The sequence below is a fragment of the Panulirus ornatus genome, chromosome 52 (assembly GCF_036320965.1).
Source record: "Panulirus ornatus isolate Po-2019 chromosome 52, ASM3632096v1, whole genome shotgun sequence".
Taxonomy (NCBI): domain Eukaryota; kingdom Metazoa; phylum Arthropoda; class Malacostraca; order Decapoda; family Palinuridae; genus Panulirus; species Panulirus ornatus.
The window spans coordinates 11,747,846-11,761,298 of NC_092275.1; the positions used below are offsets into that span (position 1 = coordinate 11,747,846).

General features: G+C 41.7%; 1 protein-coding gene across 7 annotated transcripts in view; it reads left to right on the forward strand.

Annotated features, from left to right (window-relative positions):
* LOC139765063 (uncharacterized) overlaps window positions 1–13,453 on the forward strand; it is a 197,253-nt gene that overhangs the window by 116,387 nt on the left and 67,413 nt on the right. For all 7 annotated transcript variants that reach the window (XM_071692163.1, XM_071692164.1, XM_071692165.1 and 4 more), the window contains one exon: window positions 6,243–6,357. In XM_071692163.1, the coding sequence (XP_071548264.1) occupies window positions 6,243–6,357 (115 nt within the window). The remainder of the gene's footprint in view (window positions 1–6,242; window positions 6,358–13,453) is intronic.

A 13,453-nucleotide genomic window follows, 5' to 3' on the forward strand; every position in this document is an offset into this window, starting at 1 on the left:
CAACCATTGAAGTGCTAGTTCACCACATAGCCATCGCTAACCCACCCGATACCCAAGCAGGTAGTATCGGTAATATACCCCCCTGGATGGTGGCTGCCTATACATTCAACATTTCTTCTCATTTTATCACTATCTGTTACCACTTCCCCTTCTGCTCCTTCCACTAATGTTTCTGTTTGTTCTCTTGTTTTCTGCCCATTATTAATCTTCCAAAGCATATTATTCTCTCTAAAGTTTACAGATACTCACTCACCCCAACTCTCATTTGCCCTCTTTTCAAACCCTGAACCTTCCTCTTAACCTGTTTCTACTTTCTATTGTACATTCTCCAGTCATTTGCATTCCTTCCCTGTAAGTTCTGCCCAAGTGCCTCTCTCTTCTTTCCTTAACAACTTCACTTCATTATCCTACTTCTTATCCTTTTTGATCTGGCCCCCTCTCACCTGTTGCATGCCCTGTTCATCTCTTGCACATTCTTATACTTCTTCCCTGAAAAGCTCCTGTTTCTAACCCACTCCCCTTGCTTCATTTAGTCGTATCTTACACTCAATCTCTTCTTGTATTTCTTAATACGTCTTTTTTCCAAGCTTGCTTACTCTCACCACTCTGTTTTCACTGATAATGTTTCCTCTTTTCCGAAAACCAAATCAAAACTTCACCCTAGGTTTCACAAAACAGTGATCAGATGTTCCAGCAGCTGCCCTTCTTAGCATTTGCCTAGAAAAGTCTCTCTTTTACACTTTCAGTAAACCCTCGATTTAATGGACTCTGATTTAACGGATTTCAGATTTAACAGACAGGGGAAATAATAATACATTAATTAGTAATGATTTGAAAGATTTAAGAAGATTAAGAAATCTCAAATGCCACACCATGCGCATTTCATATCACACTTGTTTTTGGTATTGTGTATTATACTCCCTTTATTTCAGTCTCAGTCTGCCTCAAGCTTCTGTGTGGTCAGGCTGTATACAGAGAATTGTGACTATTTGTTGAATGATTTTGCAGCCCATACAATTCAAAATGGCATCAAGTGATAGAGGAGTTAAAAGAAAGCATGTGAACTGTATATTATATTAAAAAATGGCCCATAGTTACATTCTCGATTTAACAGACTTTCAGCACTAATAGAGCCCCCCCATCTTTCCACTTCCAGTCTGGTCTCCTACTTCTTGTTCCCTCCACTTCTGACACATATATCCTCTTTGTCAACCTTTCCTTACTCATTCTCTCCATATTTCCTAACCATTTCAACACACCCTCTTCTGCTCTCTCAACCACTCTTTTTATTACCACACATCTCTCTTACCCTTTTGTTACTCACTCAGTCAAACCACCTCACACCATGTCCTCATACATTTCATTTCCAGTGCATCCACCCTCCTTAGTACAACCCTATCTATAGCCCATGCCTTGCAACCATATGATATTGTTTGAACTACTACTCCTTCAAACATACCCATTTTTGCTTCTGAGATAACGCTCTCTTTTTTCACACATTCTTCATCAGTTCCAGAACCTTTGCCGCCTCCCCCACCCTATGATTCACTTCTGCTTCCATGGTTCCTTTTGCTGCTAAGTACACTCCCAGATATCTAAAACACTTCACTTCCTCCAGTTTTTCTCCATTCAAACTTACATCCCAGCTAACTTGTCCCTCAATCCTGCTGAACCTAGTAGTCTTGCTCTTATTCACATTTATTCTCAACTTTCTCCTTTCACACACTTTTCCAAACTCAGTCTCCAACTTCTGCAGTTTCTCACTCGAATCAGCCAACAGTGCTGTCTAGTCAGCAAACAACAATTGACTCACTTCCCAGGCCCTCTCATCCCCAACAGACTTCATACTTACCCCTGTCTCCAAAACTCTTGCATTTACCTCCCTATCCATCCTATCCATAATCAGATTGAACAATCATGGTGACAACACACACCCTTGCCGCAGACCAATCTCCACTGAGAAACAATCACTCTCCTATCTTCCTATTTGTACACATGCCTTACACCCTTGATGAAGACTTCTCATTGCTTCTTGCAGCTTACCTCTCAAGCCATACATTCTTGAGGCATTCCACAAATCATCTCTATCAGTCATATCATATGCCTTCTAATCTGATATCTGGTACTGCCTACTGACCATCTTTCTTATTTGCATACATATACTTGTGTTTATGGATGGGGTTGTTAGGGAGGTGAATGCAAGAGTTTTGGAAAGAGGGGCAAGTATGAAGTCTGTTGGGGATGAGAGAGCTTGGGAAGTGAGTCAGTTGTTGTTTGCTGATGATACAGCGCTGGTGGCTGATTCATGTGAGAAACTGCAGAAGCTGGTGACTGAGTTGGGTAAAGTGTGTGAAAGAAGAAAGTTAAGAGTAAATGTGAATAAGAGCAAGGTTATTAGGTATAGTAGGGTTGAGGGTCGTCAATTGGGAGGTAAGTTTGAATGGAGAAAAACTGGAGGAAGTAAAGTGTTTTAGATATCTGGGAGTGGATCTGGCAGCGGATGGAACCATGCAAGCGGAAGTGAATCATAGGGTGGGGGAGGGGGCGAAAATCCTGGGAGCCTTGAAGAATGTGTGGAAGTCGAGAACATTGTCTCGGAAAGCAAAAATGGGTATGTTTGAAGGAATAGTGGTTCCAACAATGTTGTATGATTGCGAGGCGTGGGCTATGGATAGAGTTGTGCGCAGGAGGGTGGATGTGCTGGAAATGAGATGTTTAAGAACAATGTGTGGTGTGAGGTGGTTTGATCGAGTAAGTAATGTAAGGGTAAGACAGATGTGTGGAAATAAAAAGAGCATGGTTGAGAGAGCAGAAGAGGGTGTTTTGAAATTGTTTGGGCACATGGTGAGAATGAGTGAGGAAAGATTGACCAAGAGGATATATGTGTCGGAGGGGGAGGGAACGAGGAGAAGTGGGAGACCAAATTGGAGGTGGTAAGATGGAGTGAAAAAGATTTTGAGTGATCGGGGCCTGAACATGCAGGAGGGTGAAAGGTGGGCAAGGAATAGAGTGAATTGGATCGATGTGGTATACCGGGGTTGACGTGCTGTCAGTGGATTGAATCAGGGCATGTGAAGCGTCTGGGGTAAACCATGGAAAGTTGTGTGGGGCCTGGATGTGGAAAGGGAGCTGTGGTTTCGGGCATTATTGCATGACAGCTAGAGACTGAGTGTGAACAAATGGGGCCTTTGTTGTCTTTTCCTAGCGCTACCTCGCACACATGAGGGGGGAGGGGGATGGTATTCCATGTGTGGCGAGGTGGCGATGGGAATGAATAAAGGCAGACAGTGTGAATTGTGTGCATGGGTATATATGTATGTGTCTGTGTGTGTATATATATGTGTACATTGAGATGTATAGGTATGTATATTTGCGTGTGTGGACGTGTGTGTATATACATGTGTATGGGGGTGGGTTGGGCCATTTCTTTCGTCTGTTTCCTTGCGCTACCTCGCAAGTGCAGGAGACAGCGACAAAGCAAAGCAAAGTAAATAAATAAATAGAAAATATACTTGTGTATGTCCTTTTTAAACCAGGTATTCCCAGTCATCAGTCCTTTTTCAGCTTACAATTCCACAAGCTGTTTGCCATTTCCTTTCATAATAATTCATAGTTTATGATAATTATTCAAGATCAGTGAACTAGGAATTTTATTGTTTAAGAAGAGTATAGGTTTACTGCACCTAAAGCCTTGTTCTGTATATTGCAGGTTAAACCTCTTTAATCTGGCAACATTGGGACCTGGTCATTGCTGGACCACAGAAAATGCCAGAAAACAGAAATTGACCCCTAAGGAAACCCCCCTGTGTAAACATATTCCCGACCCTTAGTCTTGCCAGCTCATTCCACATACATATTACTGTGTTATTGAAGGTAGAACAAAGCTTGAAATAGGGAATAATACAACCATGAGATCTTTCAAAATTTTTATTGTTACATCAATTTACATCAGAAGTATCCCCAGATGCAGACTCCTCATTATCTTGGGCAAGAGTTTTTCGTGGCATACGATTCTAATACTGGGTAAATTCGTTAGCATTATACACTTTTTCTGGGCCTTAGTTTTCCGCTGCCACTTATTGTGCAAATTCACCCCCAAAGTGTGTCCCAACTTTGTGATGAGTAGGTGATTTAACGAATGACTGTAGGTTGGTAGTTTACTTTGGTTGGCTCTTGATACTATTGTTTTTATTGTTATCGTCAAGGCAGCCAGCCCATGCTGCATCAGTCCCAGCCAGCAGCTGGCTTGTACACTCTTTTGCCTTGTACATATTGCTGTAGGTTGTTTTTATTGATTCTTTTAATACAACCTTACACTCCAAGCTTCCATGTCAGCATTACGCTTTTCTCCTCACATACTATGCGCTGAGATTCAATGTCTTCACTTATATTTGTGTAAATATCCTTGCAAATATTCACAGTCATAGTCTAGCTTTAGTTCTTTATGAAAAACTTTTCCTGCTTGATTAGCATCTCCCCAGAAATGCTTACACCTTCATTACTTCAGAGCTTAAACCACTTTACAAGTGCACTGTCTTAGTTCTGTACTCCTGGCACCCTTTTAAGTTTTCTGAAACTTTAAACTTTTCAGGCTTTCAAAAGAAAACTGAGTATAAGAAATTAACAGGATTGTTAATAAGCTTGGCTGCAGTGTAAACAGATTTTGGCACCTTAACATTGCTAACAGCACTGCCCTGGTGGCAGATCCACAAACTTATGGTGGCAGATTCAAAACGTGCCAGACCATGGGAGTTGCTGGGTCACAAAGCACCAGATTAGAGAGGTACAACCTGTACTGTGCTTTTGCATATTGAGATAGCCACTCTATCATCCTAGTCATATGACCTAAAGTACCTTTTATTCACTTGAGAATGGTGTAACTCTGTTAAATGGGAATGTGTGGTACAGTTATTATTATTTTTATTATTTTGCTTTGTCGCTGTCTCCCGCGTTTGCGAGGTAGCGCAAGGAAATAGACGAAAGAAATGGCCCAACCCACCCCCATACACATGTATATGCATACACGTCCACACACACAAATATACATACCTATACATCTCAAAGTACACATATATATACACACACAGACATATACATATACACACATGTACTTAATTCATACTGTCTGCCTTTATTTATTCTCATCGCCACCTCTCCACACATGGAATAACATTCCCCCTCCCCCCTCATGTGTGCGAGGTAGCGCTAGGAAAAGACAACAAAGGCCACATTCATTCACACTCAGTCTCTAGCTGTCATGTAATAATGCCCGAAACCACAGCTCCCTTTCCACATCCAGGCCCCACACAACTTTCCATGGTTTACCCCAGATGCTTCACATGCCCTGATTCAATCCATTGACAGCATGTCAACCCGGGTATACCACATCGATCCAATTCACTCTATTCCTTGCCTGCCTTTCACCCTCCTGCATGTTCAGGCCCTGATCACTCAAAATCTTTTTCACTCCATCTTTCCACCTCCAATTTGGTCTCCCACTTCTCCTCGTTCCCTCCACCTCCGACACATATATCCTCTTGGTCAATCTTTCCTCACTCATTCTCTCCATGTGCCCAAACCATTTCAAAACACCCTCTTCTGCTCTCTCAACCACGCTCTTTTTATTTCCACACATCTCTCTTACCCTTACATTACTTACTCGATCAAACTACCTAACACCACATATTGTCCTCAAACATCTCATTTCCAGCACATCCACCCTCCTGCGCACAACTCTATCCATAGCCCATGCCTCGCAACCATACAACATTGTTGGAACCACTATTCCTTCAAACATACCCATTTTTGCTTTCTGAGATAATGTTCTCAACTTCCAAACATTCTTCAAGGCTCCCAGGATTTTTCGCCCCCTCCCCCACCCTATGATTCACTTCCGCTTGCATGGTTCCATCCGCTGCCAGATCCACTCCCAGATATCTAAAACACTTTACTTCCTCCAGTTTTTCTCCATTCAAACTTACCTTCCAATTGACTTGACCCTCAACCCTGCTGTTCTTATTCACATTTACTCTTAACTTTCTTCTTTCACACACTTTACCAAACTCAGTCACCAGCTTCTGCAGTTTCTCACTGTGGTATAGTATCTAGTTATTTATTATAAGTGTTAGAGTGATGGTGTAGTTATTAAATCAAAACTCTGAATGACCAAAAAATAATGTTTGTGACAGTCAAATGCATTGTTTGCAAATATCATGGTGTTCATTGAATCAATACTTGGGCAGCTATGTATTCCGGAGTGGTGTTGTGAAGGCTCTGGCTCGTCTTGTGGCTACATGTGCTCTTTTTTGCTCCTGCGACTACACTGTGTTGCTGCTCTTAGCTCACAGTCTCCACCAGGTGAGAAATGCTACCTCTGGAATTATATCACTTCAACCTTTTTGGTGCTGTTAGATTTCAAGTAGGTTCCAAAATGTCAATTATCCACAAAAAAAATGAAAGTAATTATTTGATGCTTTTTTTATATCAGGAAACATTTTCTATAACTGACACTATGATTCCTTGAAACCCATACTGGATAAGATAAAGGTATGATTTACATATGATTCCTTGAAACCCATACTGGATAAGATAAAGGCATAATTTACATAAAGAATATAGAAGATTTGTGGCATATGAAATAACAGAGTTAAGTCACAAGACAGCTAGATTCATTTTTATGCTACAGAAAAAATTTCTTTGATTACATACCACTGATATCACTGTCTATACAAGGATGTTCAAGGAAATATGACAGATTTCTGGTGAAAAATAAAAGCTCTTATTTTCAGAGGGTTTTTATTTTGTATCCAGTTTCAGTGTAAGTTATGATAATGATGATACAAAATACACTATTATGTATTATACTTATCTTATCCCTGGGGATAGGGGAGAAAGAATACTTCCACGTATTCCCTGCGTGTCGTAGAAGGCGACTAAAAGGGAAGGGAGCGGGGGGCTGGAAATCCTCCCCTCTCACTTTTTTTTTTAATTTTCCAAAAGAGAAGGGGAACAGAGAAGGGGCCCAGGTGAGGATATTCCCTCAAGGGCCCAGTCCTCTGTTCTCAACGCTACCTCGCTAATGCGGGAAATGGCGAATAGTATGAAAGAAAAAGAAACTTATCTTTCCACATAATAAGTTTATGATACACTTTTTGCCAGACTTGAATGCACCTGACCTACATTTGGGCAGTCACTTGTTTACCAAATGGCATCCTAGCTAAGTCTCTTTGTTTTATATCATCTGACTTCTATATCTTGTATCTCCCTGAGTATGTGATTATTACATGAAAGTGCACTTGGGAAATTATCATGTTTCATTTCCCCGTGGACTCATAAGAATATGCTTGACCACACGCTCAGTTGTGATCCTTTCCAACATGTATATGTGTGCATATATGTGTATATGAGTGGATGGGCCATTCTTCGTCTGTTCCCAGGCGCTGCTTCGCTGACACAGGAAAGGGCGATCAAGTATAAGATTGAGTGTAGAATGGCAGAAGGTGAGAGCAAATGACAGCGAGGGGAATGGGTGAGGAATGGGATGTATTTAGGGAAGCAGTAATGGCTTGCACGAAAGATGTATGTGGCATGAGAATGGTGGGAGGTGGATAGATTGGAAAGAGTAGTGAGTAGTGGGATGAAGAAGTAAAGTTGTCAGTGAAAGAGAAAAGAGAGGTGTTTCGACAATTCTTGTGAGGATGGAGTGCAAATGATTGGGAGATTTATAAAAGAAAGTGACAAGAGGTCAAGACAAAGGTGCTAATTCCACTTCCAAATATCTGAAATTCTTCACTTCCATCTTTTCTCTATTCAAAGTTACATCCCAGTTAACTTATCCCTCAACCTTATACTTCCGATTTCTTTCTATTCAAAGTTACATCCCAATTAACTTGTCCCTGAACCCTATTGAACCTAATAACCTTGCTCTTATTCACTTTTCCTCTAAACTTTCTCCTTTCACACACTTTTCCTAACTCAGTCACTCACACTGCAGTTTCTCACACGAATCAGCCACTAGAGCTGTATCATTGGCAAACAACTGACTAACTTCCCAGGCCCTCTCATCCACCACAGACTGCATACTCGCCCCTCTCTACAAAACTCTTGCATTTACCTCCCTCACCACCCCATCTATAAACATATTAAACAACCATGGGGACATCACACACCCGTATTGCCGACCAACATTCACTGGGAACCAATCACTCTCCTCTCTTCCTATTCGTACACATGCCTTACATGCTTGGTAAAAACTTTTCACTGCTTTTAGCATCTTACCTCCCACACCATGTATATCTGTCAACCCCATCATTTGCCTTCTCAAGATCCATAAATGCTACATACAAATCCATTTGAATTTTCTAAGTATTTCTCACATACATTCTTCAAAGTATACACTTGATCCACACATCCTCTACTACTCCTGAAACCACACTGCTCCTCCCCAGTCTGATGCTCTGTACATGCCTTCACCCCTCTCAATCAATACCCTGCCATATAATTTCCCAGGAATACTCACCAAACTTATGCTGCTGTAGTTTAAACACTCACCTTTTATCTCCTTTGCCTTTGTACAATGGCACTATGCATGCATTCCACCAATCCTCAGGCACTTTGCCATGGTTCATACGTACACTGAGTATCTTTACCAACCAATCAACAACACAGTCACAACCCCTCTTTAATAAATTCCACTGCAATGCCATCCATACCTGCCGCCTTGCCGGATTTCATCTTCCACATAGCTTTCACTACCTCTTCTCTCTTCACCAAACCATTCTCCCTGACCCTCTCACTTCGCATTCCACCCTGACCAAAACACTCTATATCTACCACTCTGTCATCAGACACATTCCGCAGACCTTCATGATGCTCACTCCATATCCTTCTCACTCCATCACTGTCTGTTATCACTTCCCCACTTGCCCTCTTCGCTAATGTTCCCATTTGTTCTCTTGTCTTATGCATGTCATTTATCTCCATCCAAAACATCTTTTTATTCTCTGTAAAATTTTATGATTCTCTCACCCCAACTCTCATTTGTCTTCTTTTTCAACTCTTGCACCTTTCCCATGACCTCTTGTTGCTTTCTTTTATACATCTCTTAGTCATTTTCACTACTTCCCTGCAAGTATTGTCCAAACTCCTCTCTTTTCTCTTTCACAAACAACTTTACTTCTTCATCCCACCACTCACTCCCCTTCCTAACCTGCCCACCTCCCACCTTTCTCATGCCACATACATCTTTTGCACAAACCATCACTGCTTCCCTAAATACATCCCATTCCTCACTCACTCCCCTCATGTCATTTGCTTTCACCTCTTGCCATTGTGTACTCAATCTCTCCTGATACTTCCTCACACAAGTCTCCTTTCCAAGTTCACTTACTCTCGCCACTCTCTTCTCTCCAACATTCTCTCTTCTTTTCTGAAAACCTCTACAAATCTTCACCTTTATCCCCACAAGATAGTGATCAGACATCTCTCCAGCTGCCCCTCTCAGCACATTAACATCCAACATTTTCTCTTTTACACGCCTGTCAATTAACACTTAATCCAATAATGCCCTTTGAACATCTCTCTTACTCACATATGTATATTTATGCATATTTCTCTCTTTTTTAATCCAGTATTCCCAATCACCAGTTGTTTTTCAGCACACAACTCCATAAGCTTTTCACAATTTCCATTTACAACACTGAACACCCCATGTACACCAATTATACCCTCAACTGCCACTTTACTCACCTTTGCATTTAAATCACCCATCACTATAACCTGGTCTCATGCATCAAAGCTGCTAATACACTCACTCAGCTGCTCCCAAAACTCTTGCCTTTCATGATCTTTTTTCTCATGACCAGGTGCATAGGCACTAATAATCACCCATCTTTCTCTATCCACTTTCAGTTTTACCCACAACAAGGTAGAATTTACTTTCTTACATTCTGTCACATACTCCCACAAATCCTTACCTCTTTTCCTCTCACCTACCCCTGACTTAACTCCCAAGACTTTCCCAAACCACCCTTCTCCTTTACCCTTGAGTTTAGTTTCACTCAGAGCCAGAATATCCAGTTTTCTTTCCTTAAACATACCACCTATCTCCCCTTTCTTCTCATCTTGGTTACATCCACACACATTCAGACACCCTAATCTGAGCCTTTGAGGAAGATGAGCACTCTCTGCTTGACTTCTGTTTCCCTCTTTAGAAATTTAAGTACAAGGTGGGGAGGAGTTCCAACCCCTCACTTCCGCCCCCTTTAGTCACCTACGACATGCTGGCAATACATATTCCCTGCATGTCTTACTTGGCGACTAAAATGTGAGGAATTGGGGGTAGGAAATGCTGTCCTCCAGGTTTTACTTTTCCAAAAGAAGGAACAGAGAAGGGGACCAATGGAAGACTTTTCTTCTAAGACTCAGTTCTCTGTTCTGAACACTACCTACCCTCTCATTCTTTTTTTAATTTTCCAAACGAAGGAACAGAGAAGGGGGCCACATGAGGATATTCTCTCAAATGCCCAGTCCTCTGGTCTTAACGCTACCTCGTTAGTGCGGGAAATAGCGAATAGTATAAAAGAAAAAAAAAAAAAAATATATATATATATATATATATATATATATATATATATATATATATATATATATATATATATATATATTGTAAATGGAAATGGTGAAGAGCTTGTAGATTTATGTGCTGAAAAAGGACTGATGATTGGGAATACCTGGTTTAAAAAGCGAGATATACATAAGTATACTTATGTAAGTAGGAGAGATGGCCAGAGAGCGTTATTGGATTACGTGTTAATTGACAGGCTCGCGAAAGAGAGACTTTTGGATGTTAATGTGCTGAGAGGTGCAACTGGAGGGATGTCTGATCATTATCTTGTGGAGGCTAAGGTGAAGATTTGTATGGGTTTTCAGAAACGAAGAGTGAATGTTGGGGTGAAGAGGGTGGTGAGAGTAAGTGAGCTTGGGAAGGAGACTTGTGTGAGGAAGTACCAGGAGAGACTGAGTACAGAATGGAAAAAGGTGAGAACAATGGAAGTAAGGGGAGTGGGGGAGGAATGGCATGTATTTAGGGAATCAGTGATGGATTGCGCAAAAGATGCTTGTGGCATGAGAAGAGTGGGAGGTGGGTTGATTAGAAAGGGTAGTGAGTGGTGGGATGAAGAAGTAAGAGTATTAGTGAAAGAGAAGAGAGAGGCATTTGGACGATTTTTGCAGGGAAAAAATGAAATTGAATGGGAGACGTATAAAAGAAAGAGACAGGAGGTCAAGAGAAAGGTGCAAGAGGTGAAAAAAAGGGCAAATGAGAGTTCGGGTGAGAGAGTATCGTTAAATTTTAGGGAGAATAAAAAGATGTTCTGGAAGGAGGTAAATAAAGTGCGTAAGACAAGGGAGCAAATGGGAACTTCAGTGAAGGGCGCAAATGGGGAGGTGATAACAAGTAGTGGTGATGTGAGAAGGAGATGGAGTGAGTATTTTGAAGGTTTGTTGAATGTTTTTGATGATAGAGTGGCAGATATAGGGTGTTTTGGTCGAGGTGGTGTGCAAAGTGCGAGGATTAGGGAAAATGAGTTGGTAAACAGAGAAGAGGTAGTAAAAGCTTTGCGGAAGATGAAAGCCGGCAAGGCAGCAGGTTTGGATGGTATTGCAGTGGAATTTATTAAAAAAGGGGGTGACTGTATTGTTGACTGGTTGGTAAGGTTATTTAATGTATGTATGACTCATGGTGAGGTGCCTGAGGATTGGCGGAATGCGTGCATAGTGCCATTGTACAAAGGCAAAGGGGATAAGAGTGAGTGCTCAAATTACAGAGGTATAAGTTTGTTGAGTATTCCTGGCAAATTATATGGGAGGGTATTGATTGAGAGGGTGAAGGCATGTACAGAGCATCAGATTGGGGAAGAGCAGTGTGGTTTCAGAAGTGGTAGAGGATGTGTGGATCAGGTGTTTGCTTTGAAGAATGTATGTGAGAAATACTTAGAAAAGCAAATGGATTTGTATGTAGCATTTATGGATCTGGAGAAGGCATATGATAGAGTTGATAGAGATGCTCTGTGGAAGGTATTAAGAATATATGGTGTGGGAGGCAAGTTGTTAGAAGCAGTGAAAAGTTTTTATCGAGGATGTAAGGCATGTGTACGTGTAGGAAGAGAGGAAAGTGATTGGTTCTCAGTGAATGTAGGTTTGCGGCAGGGGTGTGTGATGTCTCCATGGTTGTTTAATTTGTTTATGGATGGGGTTGTTAGGGAGGTGAATGCAAGAGTTTTGGAAAGAGGGGCAAGTATGAAGTCTGTTGGGGATGAGAGAGCTTGGGAAGTGAGTCAGTTGTTGTTCACTGATGATACAGCGCTGGTGGCTGATTCATGTGAGTAACTGCAGAAGCTGGTGACTGAGTTTGGTAAAGTGTGTGAAAGAAGAAAGTTAAGAGTAAATGTGAATAAGAGCAAGGTTATTAGGTACAGTAGGGTTGAGGGTCAATTCAATTGGGAGGTGAGTTTGAATGGAGAAAAACTGGAGGAAGTGAAGTGTTTTAGATATCTGGGAGTGGATCTGGCAGCGGATGGAACCATGGAAGCGGAAGTGGATCATAGGGTGGGGGAGGGGGCGAAAATTCTGGGAGCCTTGAAGAATGTGTGGAAGTCGAGAACATTATCTCGGAAAGCAAAAATGGGTATGTTTGAAGGAATAGTGGTTCCAACAATGTTGTATGGTTGCGAGGCGTGGACTATGGATAGAGTTGTGCGCAGGAGGATGGATGTGCTGGAAATGAGATGTTTGAGGACAATGTGTGGTGTGAGGTGGTTTGATCGAGTGAGTAACGTAAGGGTAAGAGAGATGTGTGGAAATAAAAAGAGCGTAGTTGAGAGAGCAGAAGAGGGTGTTTTGAAATGGTTTGGTCACATGGAGAGAATGAGTGAGGAAAGATTGACCAAGAGGATATATGTGTCGGAGGTGGAGGGAACGAGGAGAAGAGGGAGACCAAATTGGAGGTGGAAAGATGGAGTGAAAAAGATTTTGTGTGATCGGGGCCTGAACATGCAGGAGGGTGAAAGGAGGGCAAAGAATAGAGTGAATTGGAGCGATGTGGTATACCGGGGTTGACGTGCTGTCAGTGGATTGAATCAAGGCATGTGTATGGGGGTGGGTTGGGCCATTTCTTTCGTCTGTTTCCTTGCGCTACCTTGCAAACGCGGGAGACAGCGACAAAGCAAAAAAAAAAAAAAATATATATATATATATTGGAGGTGGAAAGATGGAGTGAAAAAGATTTTGTGTGATCGGGGCCTGAACATGCAGGAGGGTGAAAGGAGGGCAAGGAATAGAGTGAATTGGAGCGATGTGGTATACCGGGGTTGATGTGCTGTCAGTGGATTGGATCGGGGCATGTGAAGCGTCTGGGGTAAACCATGGAAAGCTGTGTAGGTATGTATATTTGCGT